Genomic DNA, 19,772 nt, shown 5'->3' on the forward strand with positions numbered 1-19,772 from the left:
GGATATTTGTGTTACTGTACATGTATGACTGATTGGTTTTTGTTCAAATTTGAATTTTTCTGCACCAGTAACAATCAATCAGAGTCACTTTACAGATCTACGTACAGCTATATCATCAGTGTGGACTTTTTCAAGTTGAATCTCGCACATCTCACATTGAGAAATTGCTATCTCTCTGCACGCATTGCCGTCCTATCATGGTCAATATTCTCTCTTTATGCATTGCGGGCCTACAAGGGTAGACCTTAGCAGCTCTCACATATATGGCTTGCTACCCTTTGAGTGAACAATGGAACAGACAACAGGAACAATACCCCCACCCCCAAAACCACTAAGGGTGGGGGGGAGCAATTTTTCTGGGCAATTTTTTTTTCACCTTCAGGTTGTGCAAGAATTTTTTTAAAGATTTTTCTTTTTTTTTTTATCTCATAGCTCCCCTTGCACTACATTTTTTCAGCCATTTTTTCTGTGCGGAAATCAATATATATTTTTTGGAAATTGCCCAACCCCCTAAAAAATCAATGGTCCATCCCTTATGAGAGCTGCTACACTACTATTCATGTTACTATATGTCTATATGGTCATGGAGCCAACTCATGCAGTTGTTTGTAGAGCTGTGCCATTAATGTAGAATTTTTCAGGTTGAATTGCATACATCTACCATTGTGGACTTATGATGCTATACTGCCACCCTGCTATACACCCTTGCTATACTGCTATACTGTTTTGGGACAGGGAGGGGGGCTAAAGTTCCTGCTTCCCGTACCTTTTACTCTTGGTTTCTACCCCCCTCCCTTAGTTGTTCCATCTTTTTAATTGTGCTCTTTCCGTCGCAACATTTTCCACGATGTTTCCCACAATGTTGGAAAATTTTTTCCCCAATCTCTCCCGGTTCCCTCCACCTTGGGAATCCCACTTCTCACCCTCTCTCCCCATGTCTCTCATAGAATTTTTGCCTTCCTGTCCCCCCCCCCCCCACCCACAACTGCTTTACTGATCACTGAAACAGAGCAGAAGAGAAACAACAAATACACAAACAGATGCAAATTTTATTGAAACTGTATTTTGTACATAACACCACTCATAAATGAACTACAGACAGACATTTACACGGGACCAGACCGGAACTGGACTGGACCCGATCGCCTTCTGTTTACATGGAACCATTTGGAACCGATCCAGGTGTTTACATGGGACTGTTCTGGAACTGGGCTGGAACGGATCCATAACTGGACCTGCAAAATAGCCAGTCCAGTTTTGGATCCGTTCTGGACCGGTTCCAGAACGGTCCCTTGTAAACAGAAGGCCTATCTGGTCCGAAAATCGGACCGGATCGGTTTGGAACCGGTCCCATGTAAACATAGCCTAAGACACTCTCCCACATTTTTATTCAACAGGCCTTGGTTGTTCGAAAGCTGGATAATGCTATTCATCGGATAAATCACTATCCAGCGGAGAAGTGTTAGCAACACATACTATGCTATCCACTGGATAGCAATTTATCTGGTGGATAGCGTTATCCAGCTTTTGAACAACCAGGGCCAGATTGTCACAACGCCCATATATGAATGGATGATGAATTAGTTTATTTATACATTTACAGTATGATTTGACTGCCTAACTACAATTTTTTTTAAGCTGACTACAATATTTAAATATTTGCTACATTGTAAAAGTAATACACAAGAAAAAAACTTTGACAACTAACTAGTACCCTAGATACATGTACAAAAAAAGTGAACTAAACTAGCATTGAAACAGAAATTCCAGGCTGGTACTAACATGTTTGACCTTTTAGAAAGGAATCCAAAGAAAATATTGGCTGGGTCTCATTAAATACAAATATATATTAACCATTTACCAATTATTACATTACAAGCTTGTAAGCAGTCTTATTGTTTTAGCATAACCCAGGTTCTGACCCATTACATAAAGTACCGGTAACATTATAATAAATATATGAAAAGAAATAATGGTCAATGTTGAAAAAAAGAATTTTTAAGTTCCCTTTACAGTCCACAAAATGTGAGATTTAATTTTACATGAAAACAAAAGAAAAATACTGGTATCCAGTGTTCGCTCTCATTTCTGAGGAAAATGGAAAACTAAATCTAAACTTTAATGTTTTATCTCCATTTGAAAAAAAAAACAATAGGAAGTTGAAAATCTAATTTGGAATTCCTAGAAATCAAAATTAAGTTTAGTTTTTTGTTTCCTCAGAAAAATGATTAGTGTTCTATACACAAGTTTCTTACACCCTTTTCCCATATTAATAATCATCATCTGGGGCTATGTTAGCATCTTCTCCAATTTCTGAATACTGTCGGACCAGATCATCCTCACTGTACATCCTGTGTTGAACTCCAGCACGCTTAAGATCCCCAGCAGTATCTTCACTTGTATCAGGTTGAATTGCAGACTTGCTTTCTACTGAGGTATCAGACACACCCTATGTACACCAATGAGAGGAAAACTAGCAGAGTCAATATATGCAATGTGTATATCAAAGCATTTATTTCTGATCAAAAATCAGATATGAACATTCTTTGGATCAATTAATGTCCCACGATAACGTACCGGCACTGATCTCACCTCATCCTGCAATGAATAAACATTGCTTAAAGTTAACACTATACTGAAATAGCAAAATAACTGTACAAAGGAGCACATATGAGTGATCAGCATTAAATTTCTTCTCACAATATCAATGCATCATCATGTGAAACAGTTGTGAGAATTAAGAAAGAGATCACCAAACAAAAATTGAAATTTCTCCTAGATAGGTTCTTTTTTACTGTGGGCATATACTAAAACCTGAAATGAAACGAAACGAAACCACTGAAACAGAATGAAATGGTTAGCATTCACTCCAGTTTGCTTGCGGTTAGCTTTCACTCAGGTTTGCTTTCAGTTAGTTTTTATTTAATGGTAAAGTTTCGTTTTGTTTCATTTTGGTGGTTTCATTGTTTCATCGTTTTGGGTTTATGTACATGCCCTCGATGTGCAGGTGAACAAGGGAATAAATATTGTATTTTGTGGACCCTTAATATGTTGTTTAGCTGTTAACGAAAGAGCACCCTTCCCAAGGGTTTACGCATCGCTAGTTGCTCCCAGGGGGACGACGAACAATAACGTCGATGTAGCTTATTAGAATTCTGCGAACCTTGCAAAAATCCATCATTCTCTGAAGAAGACCGCAGAAGGCGATCGAAAATTTAGAGTATCGTTTTATATTTTTAGATCTGTTTTAAACATTTTTATATTTTAAACATTTTTATATTTTAAAAATGTATTGTTGTATTGTTTCTATAAACATATGGACAGAAGCCCCAAGTAGTACAGTTTACCATAATACATCATGGTTTTTAAAACAAGCTTGCGAACGGAGTTCCGCCAGCCACTTGATCATATGTCGCTGGTTACTCTGGTCATAGCAATCAGCTTGCGACAAACAAGACACCTACTTCAACACATTTTGAGATCCCTGAATACATGTAACTTTATAGAGACCAGTATATGTAAAATTTGTGCGTTGACAAAGGGAAATTAGGCATTCTGGTATAAATATTTTTGTCAATAATTTTATTGGGGTCAGATTTTTGCTACGTTTCATTCCATCCCTTAGTGTCCCTGTTAGAGAGGTTTGATTACTGCTTGTTTGTTGACTACTTACATTGTTGCTGTCTGAAGATAGAGCTTTATCAAATTCTATTTTCAATTTGTTTATCTCTGCTTGCATATCCTCATTTGCTTTGTTGATTTCCTCTACTTTCTGGAGAGAGAGGAAAAGATTTACTATGAAGATTGGAAATAAACTACAAAGAAATTAATTTTAGAGCGAAGTGTAACCACTACACAACCAAACTGACTGTTCTGCAGAAATTCAGTTGAGTCTTCACAGCTATCCAGCATAACATATATGTTGTGCCGTTTGCAATCACCTTGGTAAATGACAAAAATTCTGAGCTGCTCCTCAGGGCTTCAAAAAATTGAATTGTGCAGTTCCAGAAAATATCCATTCCCACCCCATGGAAGGTCATTGGAAATTCGGGGGGGGGGGGGGTCCTCAAAAGCCAAAACTTTTAAAAGAAAGGAAGTGGCTTAACTGGAATTTCCAGAGGGAGGGTATGGAAATTTTCTGGAACAACACATTCCATCTGCCATTCAGACAAGCAACTCTCAAACTTTGTTTACCCAGGGCAGTCTTCACTTTTGAAATATGATAACGATAATTATTTTAATTTGTACAACATAAAACTTACTCTTTTAAAGCCTTCAAAACCTGTTTCTTCAGGCCCATCCTCCTCTGTTTGACCAGCCAGTGACATACCACCTTCACCTCCATCCATCATTCGATCATCGTGCAAATCATCTTCTTCTCGTTCGTCTTCTTCAAAATCCTCATTCTGGTCATCCTCCTCCTCATCCTCAGTGTCCTCCTGAACACGATCCTCAGGTGATTGACCAGGAATATGGACTACTTCTTCCCTTGGATCTCTTTCTTGCTCATCATTGTCTTCCCTCTCTTCCTCGCCATAAGGGTCTTCTTCTTCTTCTTCATCATCTTCCATTTCTCTTTCATCCTCAGTTGTGCCAGCTTCATCCCTGTCTTCCTCCCGCTCACTGGCATCTGAAACAACATCTATTTAAAAGTGATTAGATACAGAAAACACTTATGTTTAAAAGAACATTGAAAAACATGCCACCAAATCACCTAACAGTGACGTTAGTACATTGAACCTAGTTCATAGTGGGGGTACCCTAGCAAAAGTGGATAACCTGCGATGGATTAGCATTTCTCCACTGTCCACGAATGGGATATCATCAGGTCTTTGATTATTGTCTGAAGTTGTTATTCCATTATATTTGATTTTAAATAATCAGCATGAATTTCAAAAGTGTGTGGTATACTGGCATTCAATCATAGGCTTGGGCCATGGTTGTACGAAAGATGGATAACTCTATCCATTGGATAAATCATTTTATTACATATATAGCGACAATTTTGGGCAATAAACCTTGCAAATAGATTTCTATATTTGATATTTTTCACATGTGAGAAAAGTGATACGTCCAATCAGCTTCGCGTATAGCTTTCTTCACATGTGAAAAATATAACTAATCAGCATCTAGAGTGGAACGACCCAACCAATCAGAGCGCCCGAACTCAAATGGTTTCCAACAAGGTTGAACAGCGAGCGGCAAGTTTACTCCCGACGGCAGTTTATGCTTGGAAAACACGGCTGCACGATTTGTTCCTTAATAAATAAAACCTTGGTCTTTGGAGAACTTTATGGAAAGGCAAGCAAACAGGAACTCGCTAAGCAAAACCGAAAGGATACAGTAATGAGATGATAACGAAAAAAACCATTCTTCAAAGGCGGAGCAAAGACAAGCGAAGTGTCGATAAATGGATGCGAAGCCGGCGGACAAGAATTCCTTTCAAACTTGCAACGCATCCGCAGACTTTCTAAGAAATATTCAAGCTCACTTGGGAACACCATGGTAAAGTAGATTGTATTTCTGAATGTGGATTTTCGTCGCAATTATTGCTTAATTAGCCGACTCCTTGTGTTGTTACAATTTTGTTCAGAATTCGCCTGCGTGTTGAGTTGATTTGCTTGTAGCGACGCTTACTCAATGCGATACCAAAAGTTTTGCTTTTAAAAAGTAACGCAATGTGTTTAATTGAATAAAGTTTACTCAGGAGATTTTGTTGCCACTAATTTTTAGAATTTGGTTAAAAGTGATTTCGCTTTTCCTCCCTCTACGGTCAAACTGTAATATGACCTAATATGTCAAAGGTTTATGAATTAACTTACGAGAAAAATTGCATTAAGTTTAGAATGGTTGAATTCTCGTTATATACATATATATATATAATAAACAAATTACAGCATAGAAAGTGCTTTGTACGGATTTTTATACACTCGTTACAAAACTTTGGAAAACTCACTCGTCCGCTTCGCTCACTCGTTCGTTTTTCCAAAGTTTTGCAACTCGTGAATAAAAATCCGTACGTCACACTTTCTATGAAGTAATCTATATATCCAGTACATAGCACAGTTTGTTTTGTCAGCAATTATCCACTGGATAGTGATTTATAAGGTGGATAGCATTATTTGCTGATTTCTTTTTGCCCTATGCCTCACTGGGATGCCTTTTTGCAGGCTACCACCCTTTGAACAACTGGGGCTAGATGACCTATCATTTTTGGGATAGAATCGCAAAGGACGTTGCATTGTTTTGAAAACCTTAGCATTGTCTTGGTGTGGAATGCACACAGAATGCACCTATAGATATGTTTGAAAGAGGGAAATATATTCAAGGTATAAAAAATTATAGTGTTTGGGGGATTTATTTTATTTTTGCTTTTGCTTTTTTGCACGTCCTCAAAATTTCATTTTCCATCAGTTACTCCTCTGGGGGTAATAAAGGAAAATCTACATTTATACATAAATCTGTGACCTCTTCCCAATTAAAACTGGTAGAAGACTTTCGCTGACAATAAAATGAAAAAGAATCGATTCCCTCGTCTCCTTTTCACGTTTCGTTTCATCCTGAAGTTGGTTACGTGGAAATCTTTGCATATTTTTGCAAATATTTGTCCATAGCTTCTGGAGAACTATCGTGCGCCAGACAACGATACAAACTTTCTCGCAACTCGTGTTTCTAAATTCTTCTAAGATAATTCGCTTACCTTCTATATATCTTCCAGAGGATATAGATGACCCAAACACTAAGAGCAGAAACAACACGAACGCTTTCATTCCCCGCATTTTTGCTCCAATCCAGTTTATTAGCTCCCCTCAGTTGGAAGATAAAACAACAAACAAGGAGGACTGTTGTACTGCAAGGGACTGCAAGGCACGATGGGGAGGAAATTCTTAGCAGCCGAGCCTGGAGCGCGGGCGAAAGCGCCCTGGGAAGATCTCGCAATGACAAACGGGGGGAGAGAACTACGTACCGTATTTATTCGATTAAGCGCCCTGGGCGCTTATTAAATTTTCACCATTTCAGCAAATAGTAACTTTATTTTGTAACAAAACAATAAATAATACCAAAACGTGAAGATGTACCAAAGCAGAATTTTAACTTTTCATTTAAAGTTTCTGTAAAATACTAAGAAAACACGGTCTTCGGGGAAGTCTCTAAGTAGTACTTAGTCAATTTCAATACTCCTCTTGCGCACTTCGCTTTTTTGTGGGGTGGGGTGGGTGCTTATTCGAGGCTGCGCGCTTATTGACTTTTCTTGCTTTTCCTAACTTCAGGGTGGGCGCTTAATCGAATAATACCTGCGTCGCAGACGAACTCAACCGCATTTTACAGGCAGCTGAGTTTGTCTGCGATGCAGGTTAGGAGAGAACGAGCTTGCCTCTTTTTTTTTCTTTTTCCCCCTCCGCCTCTCTCCGCTCACCGATTTTTTTCGCCCTACACTTGGGACCCTCTTCACAGGCTAAGAATTAAGAAATGTCAATCAACCTCATACTGAAGCTTGCTTTATACCATTCAGCCAAAAATCCGAAAATTTTGGTTGGAAATGAAACCCAAGTTGTCCGGAATTTCTTTTAAAAAAATTCTGTATTATTAATCTCGTTCCCACCCGCGAGATCTGGGAACAAGATTACTGTAGTATAGCACCTCTAGCTCTTCGTCCTACACACAGAGCTTAAGAGAAGACTAAATGAATTTGATGCTGAAAGATAAAATAAGTCAAGGAAACAGTCAATGTGGCTTTTTGGTAAATACGTCCAGATGTGCCCGGTGCGCAGGAGGTCTAAGCTTAAGTGCGCACAAGGGCGGAAGAAGTTAAAAGGAACCTATTGCGGGCTCAGTCGGCAGGAATCCAGCACTTTCTTTTTTCTACAAGTCTTCATTTTTTTTTTTAGAATTTTCAAATCACTTTAAAATCGCATTCATTCCATAATTTCAACTACCTTAATTGGACTGTCTAGCTTATTTTCACCCGCTCCTTCCATTTCAAGCATTTCTAGTAGTTCCTGCATATCATTTGGATGGAGGGCCAGCCAATTTAACAGCCCACTAAAGCTTGAGTCAAAGAAAGAAGAAGCGATTGGAAACTGATCTACATATAATTTGTTTTGCTTACGCTGAGCTGGATGTAACGTTGTTGTTTGTTTAGTTGATCTTTGCAAAAACTATGTGATCTTCGATCGGAAATGGTCTAGAGTATAGATATAAAATTATAGCAAGTGTTTTATTCACCTTATTTGAAGTATTTTAAGGAATACGATGGATAATTATTTTCTCACGACCTGGTCAACCTGAATAAGTAATTTTATCCTGTTGAAAGATGACGGAACAGAGAAGAAAAAACCTTATTCGATATTTTTATGACCAAACGTTATTTTTTGTTATCAAACCAACTTAATGGTACACGCTAGCCAAAACTAGACATGCAATTACGTACGTGTAGAGGATTACATTTCAAAGTTTAGAATTTTAATTATTTTTCCTTTGTCTAATTACAATCCTTTGCAATACTTTATATGGCGTTTTATTCGTAATTATTCGGTTCATCTGTTGATAAAAATGCGTTTTGTTGGCGAAGGCATAAACCGTGGGGATAGCTCTGTGTGAAATTAAGACATATGAGGTGTATGCACCTAAAATTTATAATTTGCAAGTTTTTTCCTCTTTTTCTTCTCGTAATATAAACGGAATTTCGTGACGATAACAGGACTCGGTAATGCGATCACCAAAACACCTGCTAAAGTGCAAAGTGCACCTAAAAACTTTCCCATTATGGTGACAGGGACCATGTCTCCATAACCGACATTTGTTAGCGAGACTATAACGAACCAAGCTGACGCAGGAATACTCGAAAACGAATCACTCTGCGCTTCGTGCTCAACGTAAAAAGTCCACCCGGAAAAGATTGCGGTAGTTATTACAATAAAAAACAGAATCATGAAGAGTTCTCGCCACGTTGAACGCACAGTTTTCGCAAGAACTTTGAGCTCATCAAGGTGTCTTGCTAGTTTGAACAGTCTAGAGACTCTTAGCAATCTAAACCCGTTGACGATCTCATTAGCGTTATAGTCGCCCAGGGCGAGTTCGATATAATACGGTACAATAGCGGCCAGGTCAATTAAGTTCAGGATGTCGAGCATGAATTTGAGCTTGTTCGGACACGACAGTAGTCGCAGGAGGAATTCTAAAGTGAACCAAGAGATACAAATTGATTCCAGCAGATTGTTATAGAGTGTAATTTCGTCGTTTCCGTGTTGCGTGGCTTCGGAGTCTGCGGCTGTTTTATCGTGATCTATTGTCTCAGAACACAGGACGTAGATTGAAATCGCGATAAAAGTGAAGGAAAAAGACGCAACAACTTTGCCAACTTTTGAGTACTTAGGATATTCGAACCACAGCCATATTTTACCTAAAACCACATTTGTAGGAAGTACAACTGCCTCTTCGTCATCATCTTCTACGGCGCCTTCATCTCGCATGAATTCGTTAAGCGTTTCTTCCTCGATTTCAAAAAATTTGAGCTCATCGCAGAATTCTTGCAATCTGATGTTGTTCGGTCGCGTGAGGAGACCGTTCGACTGATAATAAAAAAGAATCGAGTCAAACGCATTTCGATTGCGATTAAAAAAATATTCTTGTCGCTCTTGATCGTAGTATTTCTTCCTTTTGGCGGGACTTCCCAGGAGAGTGTTTGGAAACCGCGCTAACGTCGAATACAGAGTTTCATACATTTTCCCACTGATGTTTATTTTTACGCGGGCGTTCAGGAGTCTTTTCTCGGCTTCCGGTCGAGTTCTTCTCAGAGAGCTGAGCCCAACTTCGGGACAGCTCGCGCGGCGGTTATAGTTTTTAGTGAATAACTTGGGTCCTAACCTCACTTCATTCGTAGCTCGCAGGGCAGATTTCATATCTCTAGAGTCCGTTGAAGCGGCAAGCTTGTTTATATATGATAGCATGTCAAAAGCACTCAGTTATCTAAAGCCACATCTCAATTCTTGTTCATTTACACCAAAAAAGCGCTGTTGAGTCGTGAGAATCCACTATACATGACGCCGTCTGGGATGAAGTCTTTTAAACGCGCTCCGCCTCCTACTGTGATCAAGACTTCAGTTAAGAGATATCAATACTGATCAGCTCTCATTATTATTTCAATTCTCTACCACATTTCTTCAATGCTTGTGAATTATTTATGCTGTTGTTTGTATTTAGCATTTTTAAAATCAAAAACAAAGTCGCCTACGTTGTTCTTGATTAATATGTCACAAGGAAAATAACGCTAAAACGATATGCAGACGAGTTTAAGTTGAAAAAAATATTACGCAAAATGACCGATTAATTGTTGCAGTTTTGTGGAAACAGTTGTTACTCTGTGCAGCGATTAGAAACAATAATCTCTTGGTGCAAAGAGATATTAGCGCGTTTTGTTGTTATGACGCTGTAATAAGAAGAAACAATAAAAGAAACGCGATCAAAACAAAAGAGGTGTTGAATACAGAATTTTTAACAAGCTCTTAAATTTATGAGAAGCATGTTCTTCGTTAGAGGCAAGACAAATATTCTTTTTTAATTAGTGTCGCGGTGTACTTATTACACTTCAAGAAAAAACCATATCGCTCTGTTTCCATCATAGATACAAGCTGCAAACTTTCCTATAAATAGCGAAAAAAGGAAATAAGGATTAAACTTTGGGTAGTGAAATATTAAAACTTGATTACATACTCTTTTGAATATTTACATTTTGCCTTGAAGATGACACGAACATAATGCGAAATAGCCTTAAAAATTTGCAAAAATATATAAAGAAAACTGAACAAAAATTTAGCAATTCTAAATAGTGGTTTGGGTATAACGTTTTACATTATTGCAATTTATGAAACAGGTGCAAAGCCGATGTCGGAAAAAAAATATGCAAACGAGAATGTAGTATTTTCTCGGGCATTCAGTTTTATACTTTTTTAAGACTGTGTGAAGTCAATTGCGCTAGATTGCGCGGACCGACTTTAAGTTTATCTTCGTTTTTTCCTTGTGCCCTATGTCCTAGTTTTCAAGATTATTTTTTAAATATTAACGCCACATAAGAAGCTATTAAACGTGTCATAAAACTCGAGCTCGGGTAAACAGATGTTTTAAAACGTCAGTGTAGATGTTTTTTATGCTAAATTGTCACAAACTCTAGGTTTGTTTGAGGAGCCATTGTCGGAAAAAAACCATGGCGACCTACTAGTTAATGTTTGCTCTAACATAAGCCCGATCGCGAGAAAACCTAGAAAAATGTTAATGTTTTTCTACATTGCAACTTAATGAAGACTAAATGCATATCATTTCGCAGGTCATGGGACCAAACAGCTAGATTGTTGTAATTTTGGCGCTTATTAACCGCATGTTCTGATGAGATAGCATTCTCTCGTGTCCAGATCTCCTCCTGTTACCGCGCCTGTGCAGCTGAACTAATCGAAACTAACTGGAACTGGTGCGGCTTCGAGACTTTGCTCGTTAAGGTTGTTGGACGCAGCGTTAAAGTAGGACCCTATAGCTAAGTATACCGCCGACCACACGGTCAACTGACGGAAACAAACTTATATATACTTAATTTGCACGAGAAAAACAAATTGCAAAATTCATTGGCGTGAATGCATAATTTGGCAATTTCACGTTGTATCAACATGTGTAACGTACGTGCAAAACTCGTCAAGGACATTTTCAGTGACGCCAACATGATTGAGGTTTGCCATAAGCCCATAACCTCTTGCTCACAGTGACATTGGGCGAAGCCTGAAGACAACGCCTCGAAGGCAACATGTATAAGATAACGGCATTAAGACCTTTTCTTAAAGGAAACTGACATGACGACATTTTAATGCACAGATTTTTTGAAAACTCCTTTCCTAACGGCATCTTTCTTCGACCTTCGCTCTTCGATTAAAAAAAACACAGGCTTAGCTGGGGTATGCTGAGTTTTGAACTGCAACTTGCTATGAACTCTGGTTCGGCTCAGAGAAAGTGTGAGTTCACTGACCAGAAACTAGGTTAAAATAATAAAATACGTTTATTTACAGTTGTAACAATTTTAAAACTCTAAACTTTACAATGACATAAGTCCATTGCTTCCATGGTACAAGCTCTTTAAGATCTATAAAATAGGTATATAAATACTTTTTGAACTGAAATGACAAACGTTGATAAAACTGTGAACTTTATGATTATTTTACAAGTAGTTAGGGATTAAAGTTAGGGTTTAAGTACCATCCGTGATAGGTGGTCACACACACAGAGTACATAGAGGGGCCTGAAGGGGTAAAATGGGAACTGGGATTTGGGCAAATTTACACTGAGAAAATGGGATTTGGGTCACTGGGACTGGGAATCACAAACAAAAAACAATGGAACTGGGACTGGGATTTGCAATTATTTGGGAAAACAATAGGCTGGGAAAGAGGATTTGGGCAAAATTTGGGCTGGGAAATGGGATTTATAGCCCCCCACCCCCCCCCCCGCGCGCCTTCAGGACCCTCCACATACATACATACGAAAAAAATATCTTTGTACGTTCTACTTTCAATCTAACTAGAGAATGAACGTATTCCAATCTTGGACTTGTCGTAAAATGCTAGAGGGAAAAACCGTGAACCAGCACAAGTTTATCATTGTCTCAGTCAACGTATTTAATTCGCAGCTGGCACAAAAAGATCTTTTATCTCTCAAAAGCTAGCGACATTTGAACAGTTTTCTACGCACAGTAGTGGTGATTACTGCTGTTGTACGCTATCTGTGAGGCTTACGGATTCACATTACCTAGATATTTCTTCAGTAAAATGAGTCAATGAAGCTCTAAACTGGCGCGTTCGCCATCTCGTAAAATTCCCCTTCGTTTTCGTCTTCATCCTCCTTTATAGATTCCATGATCAAAATCACCAGTCTGTAAATAAGCAAAGCTAGCGCCATAGCGTTCTTACCGGTGAAGAAAATATGCAAAATGGCTTTGACATCGTACGCGATGATTAAAACCAACCGCACGATTAAAAACGGCCCGTCCTGCATCAGCATTAAAGTCAGTATTGAATACAAGTCGCCGTGGAGTTTAAGCTTCTGTTTTTGTTTGATGTGATTTTCAAGGATTTGCTCCTCCCGTCGCACTTCTCTTTGCACCTGTACGACTTCCAACGCTGTGTCGTGAATGGAAAATCTTGCTTGTCGTCCACGGTCTTTGTATGCTTTGAGCTGTTTCATTTGATTCACAGCAGCGCGCAAATCTGTGTTCTTTTCTATTTTGGCCAGCTCGTCTTTTTGCTTCTGTTTTATTAGTTTTTTTATGTACTTTGGTAACTTCGTCTGACCGCCACTTGATTTTGTTTTGTTTTCATCGGGAGCTGGCGCCTGCAAAAAAAGCAGAAACGATTAAAACAGCCACTTACATAGCCAACTAAAATAAAGGCGAGATGAACATTAACGTGCATCTCTCTCCTAGCGCTCAATTCTTTCCCGCTTGAAACACGTCACAGATTCACCCGAAAAATTCCATACTGGTGACGTAGCTCTACAGAGACCGATCTAGTATCTGATTGGCTGTTTCTGTTTATCGGGCGGCGCTTATTTAAAATTTGGACCCACATAGAATCTAATATTTTGCAGTAATTGCGTCTTTTGATTGTCATTATTCGTCTCTTGCTGAAAAGAGAACTGGTGCTAGCTGTCCTGGCAAAGTTCGCGGCCTTGACAACATTTACAGAATTTCGTATTGTAAAAATGTTGGATAGAAGACTCATGGGCGAGCGATAAAACAATCACTTTAAACTACAAAACATCGCTTTTGATGGAAAGAAATGTCCAAGTTTTTTAGAGTTGCTTTGTAGTGCTGTTTTTAGTTAAACGGAATTTCTCAAATATGCAACGCATCGGGACTGCGGCGCTTAATAATTTTTTTTCCCAGATGCGGTGCTTATTCGAGGGCGGCGCTTATTCGGGCACGGCGCTTATTCGAGTAAATACGGTACGTCATCAGTATGAAATGTATTGGATAAAATTTAAGCGCGCGAGAGAATGACTCATCATTCAGGCAGATTTCACTGCATGGCTTTGTAACGTACCGTCGGCGGCAGTTCTTTGGTGTCCGGGACAGTTTCTGCCGTGGCAGTAAATACGAGAGTAAACTGCAAGAACGACCAAGTGTATGTAGCGAGGACTGCTAAAGCCACTCCCTCTGTGCACCACAATGCCGGTTCTTGATCGAACACTTCAAACAGCTCTGAAATCAAATTAAAAGAAAATTAGTGTCGTAAGTATCCCTCTGGAAATATGTCATCTCCCACGAAAATAGTCCCCTAAAAAAATCTAGTATCACAATGCCGTACCGCGACAATAAGCCCAAGGAAAACTATGAAAAGTTTTACCGTAATTTTATAAACATCAAACACCTGAAGAAGGCAAGTTTGGTCAACAGGAATATTGTGAAGTTTAGTTCAAGAGACGTTGTTTGATCAGCCAAACAGGGTAGTCTTTGGCTCTTTTTTTAGTCCAACAAAAATAATTTCCATTTTACGGTAGTAACATAGAAGAAGAATTGACGATATAAGGGGTGTTCACTCAATCTTTCCCCCATGTTCACTAGCGCGGCGCAAGAAAAATCAAGGATTAGCGCGGCGCAAGAAAAATCACGGGCGAAGCCCGAGCCCAAAGAATGTCGCGTCTACGTAGGTGGCTAGGCATGGTGTGATTAAATAGGTAGTGGCTTGAACTGATCATACCGTTATAATATCGAGATACGCCAAGACTTAACAGTCAAGTTCTAAGAAAGACACTCTCTGGCTTTGTGTTTATATGGCTGTGACGCCTATGTTTCTGCTTATAGCTTACCCATGATATCAGCGGCATTCGCCACGTAAACTAAAAGGAGGGAGGATAGCTGGTCACGTGTTAGTTCTCCTCTAGGAAGCAGCCATCGACCAACAATGATCAACAAGATAAGTCCAAGCTTGGACCACTTCTGAGCCAGCTGTCCAGAATCTGTTCTGATTTGTATCTAGTGAAGGAGATGAAATGTAGTGCAACGTTAAATTGTTTACAGAGAACTGCTAGTCGGGCACCGGAGGCATTTTTTACGCGTGGTTTCTGTTCTTGTCACGCCGCTGCGCGACAAAACCCCTAAAGTTTCTTAGGGCGGCTCCACTGCTGAGGCCTGGTTCACACTTGTTTGATAAGCACAAGCACAAGAAAACGCTAATGTGCACCGAGATAAAATAAGAAAAAACATAAGCACAAGAAAAAGAAACATGTTCCTTTTCCTTGTGCTTGCGCTTACGCTTATTTCACTTGTGTTATACTTATTTCACAAGTGGGAAACAGCGTGAAAAAGGACAAGCACAAGATTTGGCTGTCGACTCCTATCATGCAATGTTCATCAGAATTTCTAAAGCACTGCGCTAATGCGTAATGCCTAAAGTTCTCTTGGGGGGGGGACTCCACCCCTGAAGCCTACCGTAGTTCAGACTTGTGAGATAAGCACAAGCATAAGGATAAGAAAGCGCTAGTGTGCACCAAGATGAAAAAAGCGCAAGGGTCGACAAGCATAAGCTTGCATAAGCGTGAACTTCTTGTCCTTGCACTTACGCTTTTTTCACTTGTGTTTTGCTTATTTCACAAGTGGGAACCGGCGTGAAATAAGGACAAGCACAAGCACAAGATTTGGCTGTCGACTGCTATCATGCAATGACTATGTTCCCCGGGGGGGTGCACTCCCCTATATGGCCTATACGGGGACGTGCCGCTGGATAGGGTATGGTTTTTGACTCCTCCGGTCCTGAACAGGGTATATAATTTCAAGCTCCTCTGTCCTAAACAGGGCCTGAAGCTGTCCTAGACAGGGTATGGCTGCAAGACTGTCGTCCTTGTATTTACATTGTTTTCGCTTTCGCTTCAATAAAAAGCATTATTTTATTCGGTGGGATAGGTGTTTTTGCATTTCAATGCTTCAAACATCGCGTATGGGACGTAATCACAATAAAGCGTAAATGATTGTTGATGTTGTCCTTTGTCCTAAATAGGGTCTTAGAATAGGGGGTGTTGTCCTACACAGGGTAGGCATTTTAAGTTTTTATTGTCCTAAACAGGGTCAGGGTTTCAAACCTCCAGCGGCACCCCTATACCTAAACTTAGGTCAAGTACCCCCCCCCCCCCGGGCTATGTTCATCAGAATATCTCTAAGGCACTGCGCTGATACGTATGTCGTCTTGTACTTGTGGTTATGACAAGTGTGAACATTCTTGTGGCGGTTATGCCTGCGCTCAACTCACAAGTTGCTCGCAGGCTAGGAAGGATTCCAATAAAAATTGAGATGTTTTACTATAGACTGAAGCTACAGAAAAACAACACTGAATCAAGAAATAATAAGGTAATAGGTCAGAAAGCCGATGTTACATACCACTCCTCCGCCGACGGCAAAATCATTCTTTGCAGCATTTACTTCGCATACGTCTGTTCCTGAGGCGACCTTCTCATTCAAGATAGATAACTCAGCCACCCAAATAGCCGGCAATACAGTTAACATGTACAACAGACTGCCAGGCCAGATACTAGAATAGGACACAAGCGAATGAAAAATTATTAGTACAAAGTAGCACACCACAGTCCAAAGAGGGGCGGTAAGGGGGGGTCATGCGCACAGTTCACGACTATTAAAAATGGTAAATCACGTTTCACGGTAAATAACATCATAGACGAGGAAGTCTTGTGCACTTAAGCCTCCATATTGAGTGTTTTTAGTCCTGCAAAGGCGATTTTGCAAAAATGACTGACTAACCAGTTCTTAAATATTTAGCCGTCACGCAAATTGTGTCCAAAAGGAATCTTCCTTGCACGGCAGGTCGGTTTTCACGGAAAAAGTGCAGAATTCTAGTCAAGTTTTAAGATAACAAAACATTATTTTTTGCTTTCACGTGTCACAACAAGCATGTCATTCACAGTTCACGGACAATATTATCTTATAATCACAGATCACGGAGAATAAAAACGTACAATCACGTTTCACGAGAAACCCCCTTACGGCCCCTCTCCAAAGGCAGACATCCTTATTTCGAGGAAAACTAAAACGCAACTTGGCGCTGCGACGGCGCGAGCTGGACTATTTGAGCGAAGATTTTACCTTTGTAGCCATGCAGTCACGTGAAAGATCAAACCTGTAGCTAATGAGACATTTCGCGTCCGTGGCACTGGTTACAATTTGTTTGTTTCTAGTTTTTAATTGGCTTAGATTTTTACTACGCTAAAAAACTGATAAGGGTTCTGAATGTTTAGGTTTACATTTGTCAAAACGCCAGTCAGTTATGAAAGCTGAAAAGTGTCTCACAGCGTAATGAAAACTCATTAAAACTGTTCCTAAAATTGTCGAAACAGCGCTCTAAAAATCACAAAAATGTGATCAGCGAACATTGAGAAATGTTCATTAGTTAAGTTCAGATATTGACGCTGTGTTCTTGTCATTAATATTTGTGTCACTCGTTTCTTTCAATATTATTAAGAGGACTTCACGTAACGATATGTTTATTTTCTGTAATGACCAAGGTATTACCAATTCAAATAGTTTCGTTTCGAAAAAATTGAAGAACTACCAATTCGATGCAGTCCAACAGTGTGAAATAGCGAGAAACGATTCAGAATTGTGTTGCATTCAAGCCAGAAAAATAGAAGACATAGAAAGCGATTTGAACAAATGAAAGCAGTTAATCTCAGTCACAAAACAAGTTATTGCACAAATAGTTCTTGTTAATCATAACTGTCTTCTCGATTCAGTCTGTGCATTTGCGAATCCGTATGACCGGCACACATTCAGCTTTCAGTGGGGCGAACGTTTCAAAGCGTTAAATTTAGTTTTACTTTTGAAGTTTTGACTTGCCGTGATTCACGCTCACTTTACAAATTGCTGCAAATAGCGTCTCGATAGCCAATTCAAAAACATTTCTGAATCACTTGCAACAATGCAACAACGCACTTAATTTCAATATAAATGAACGTCCCATAAGATAGGAAAGAGAATCCTGGTGTTTTGATTGACTGCTAATTATTGCCTAACACTCAATTTGCCGCTTTCACAACCACGGTGTAATAATGCGTTATAGATAATGACCTTATGATCCGCGGGAAGCCGTCCAAGCTAATATTTTCTAAGAATTGATCTCGCTAAAACAGTTTAACATATGGAGTAAATTCTAGGTGGGATTGCTAGAAATCAATAAAGTGAGATTTCTTGTAGCCGGAATACAAGTTACAAGAAATTTCGCCGAAAATCAAGGCAGACAATTCAGCTTCATGCGGGTGAATAAATATTCAAATTCCCTTGCAATTGAGTCAATGCAAACATCGGTATGTCTGTCCAAGTTTGCTAGAGATTTAGTTGGACTTGTTTTCTGAACAAGTACAAATATACCGCATCGCCTCTGCTAATTGTAGAAAAACTTTCCGATGAGCTAGGGAGCTCGTCAACAACAACAGTAGCAGACATATACTTACTATTTATACTCTTTCCCTTTCCTTATGACGATTGTGTAAAACGATTCAATGAGTAGAAAGAACAGGCCAGTACACAGCCACCAATAGGTCGGATTGTGCTCGCTTTGCACCACAAGATACACGCTAACACCTCCATGAACCAAGAACATAACCCGGGTAAAAATCCCGCTAAAGAACGTAAAGAAAACCATGGCGAAACCGAGATCAGACAAGATGACTTCCTTAGAAACGCGATCCTTCGGTATGCGGCGATGCGTGAGTGATCTCGCGTGATTTACATGTTGTTGTTTGCAACACCATGGTTTCGACACTTGAGAGGTGTTTAATAGCTTTGTATGTCACACCCGTACTTGATTGACACGTCTGTCGGCATTCACATGGCTTTGTAAATAGGCGGGACAAAAAAACTCGAAATTCCTTTGAAGACGCGCTTTGATGCGTCTATTGAATACCTCAATCTCTTTTGTGAAATAGATTTTTTTGTTAGTTACGCTCCATGATCTGACACGTAATATCCGGTGACTTCATTAAAAATCTGTTCTCTATATTTCCGTTTCATGTTCTTATAACACTTTGCTCGACGCAGAATGTTCACTTTTTCGTAGTGCGCAAAAAAATTATTCCAGCCTCACTATCCCTTCCTTAGTGTTTATTTGCGTGTTTAAAAATAATTGCTTGAAAACAATGGCATTGAACTCCGCGTGGCTATTCTATTGGCTACGTTAGCACTGACGTTTGTCGAGATCCGCTGTCTGTCAAATCATGTCGCGCAAATGACGTCACACATATACGAAAAGTTAGCAGTAAGGTTGCCACGACAACCTCAATAAACCGCGGCTCCTGCTTTTAGGACTGGTAGCAGGATTGTCGACTTCGGTTGTCACTCCATAAAGATGTAAGGCTCAACAATTTCAATTCTTTTCTTTAAATATTTCAGTTAGGCAAAACTAACCTTCGTCAGGGGCCAGGAAAGCTATGAAGGTTAGCTTTGCCTACCTGAAGTATTGGACCAAATCAACTGAGAATTGAAAAGAAATTCTTTGCTGTTTGATCAGGGTTGCATCTTTAGTTTTGTTTATTGTCCATTTTTGTTTCTAAGTTTTCTCCAAAAAGATGTTCGAGCAGGGCATAACAGGCTCTTCCTTTTTCTAAAGTAAGAACGGAATAGGAGACGTCTGTGCACAGAGCCATGAAAGGCAGGGCCTTAAAAAACGAAACATTTGACTTTTCCGCTAAATCGTTAATTTTGGTAGGTCTGCAATGCGTACTTACTTTATACT

At 39.5% G+C, this 19,772-nt stretch overlaps 3 protein-coding genes across 4 annotated transcripts; all 3 read right to left on the bottom strand.

Annotated features, from left to right (window-relative positions):
- Positions 1-1,029: 1,029 nt before the first annotated feature.
- LOC144635846 (uncharacterized) lies at positions 1,030-6,858 on the bottom strand. 2 transcript variants are annotated; one of them, XM_078494968.1, is made up of 4 exons: positions 6,701-6,858; positions 4,263-4,630; positions 3,674-3,772; positions 1,030-2,449 (listed from the first exon to the last, which is right to left on the bottom strand). In XM_078494968.1, exons 1-4 carry the CDS (start codon positions 6,777-6,779, stop codon positions 2,270-2,272), a joined length of 726 nt encoding a protein of 241 aa, XP_078351094.1. In that variant the 5' UTR covers positions 6,780-6,858; the 3' UTR covers positions 1,030-2,269. The 2 variants fall into 2 exon arrangements, with proteins under 2 accessions (XP_078351094.1, XP_078351095.1); XM_078494969.1 differs by having other exon boundaries at positions 2,304-2,598.
- Positions 6,859-8,221: 1,363 nt separating this feature from the next.
- LOC144635823 (potassium voltage-gated channel subfamily A member 1-like) lies at positions 8,222-10,091 on the bottom strand. The gene has a single exon (XM_078494941.1). The coding sequence runs from the start codon at positions 9,948-9,950 to the stop codon at positions 8,628-8,630; it is 1,323 nt and encodes a 440-aa protein (XP_078351067.1). The 5' UTR covers positions 9,951-10,091; the 3' UTR covers positions 8,222-8,627.
- Positions 10,092-12,023: 1,932 nt separating this feature from the next.
- On the bottom strand, positions 12,024-18,796 carry LOC144635845 (transmembrane protein 26-like). Its single transcript, XM_078494967.1, has 5 exons — positions 18,493-18,796; positions 16,409-16,559; positions 14,845-15,010; positions 14,079-14,236; positions 12,024-13,368 (listed from the first exon to the last, which is right to left on the bottom strand). Exons 1-5 carry the CDS (start codon positions 18,681-18,683, stop codon positions 12,823-12,825), a joined length of 1,212 nt encoding a protein of 403 aa, XP_078351093.1. The 5' UTR covers positions 18,684-18,796; the 3' UTR covers positions 12,024-12,822.
- Between the last annotated feature and the right edge of the window lie 976 nt (positions 18,797-19,772).

This window comes from Oculina patagonica, chromosome 13 (assembly GCF_052425735.1).
Source record: "Oculina patagonica isolate OP01 chromosome 13, crgOcupat, whole genome shotgun sequence".
Lineage (NCBI taxonomy): Eukaryota > Metazoa > Cnidaria > Anthozoa > Scleractinia > Oculinidae > Oculina > Oculina patagonica.

What these genes read in the sequence shown, in the direction of transcription:
- LOC144635846 (XM_078494968.1), bottom strand. Translation starts at nt 6,779, where the DNA reads ATGCGGGGAATGAAAGCGTTCGTGTTGTTTCTGCTCTTAGTGTTTGGG. An exon ending in GTTTTGAAGGCTTTAAAAGA is followed by an intron (nt 3,773 to 4,262) that starts GTAAGTTTTATG and finishes CTCTCTCTCCAG; the next exon opens with AAAGTAGAGGAAATCAACAA. An exon ending in TATCTTCAGACAGCAACAAT is followed by an intron (nt 2,450 to 3,673) that starts GTAAGTAGTCAA and finishes TGGTGTACATAG; the next exon opens with GGTGTGTCTGATACCTCAGT.
- LOC144635823 (XM_078494941.1), bottom strand. Translation starts at nt 9,950, where the DNA reads ATGCTATCATATATAAACAAGCTTGCCGCTTCAACGGACTCTAGAGAT.
- LOC144635845 (XM_078494967.1), bottom strand. Translation starts at nt 18,683, where the DNA reads ATGGTTTTCTTTACGTTCTTTAGCGGGATTTTTACCCGGGTTATGTTC. An exon ending in AAAGGGAAAGAGTATAAATA is followed by an intron (nt 16,560 to 18,492) that starts GTAAGTATATGT and finishes GTCCTATTCTAG; the next exon opens with TATCTGGCCTGGCAGTCTGT. An exon ending in CCAAAGAACTGCCGCCGACG is followed by an intron (nt 13,369 to 14,078) that starts GTACGTTACAAA and finishes CTTTTTTTGCAG; the next exon opens with GCGCCAGCTCCCGATGAAAA.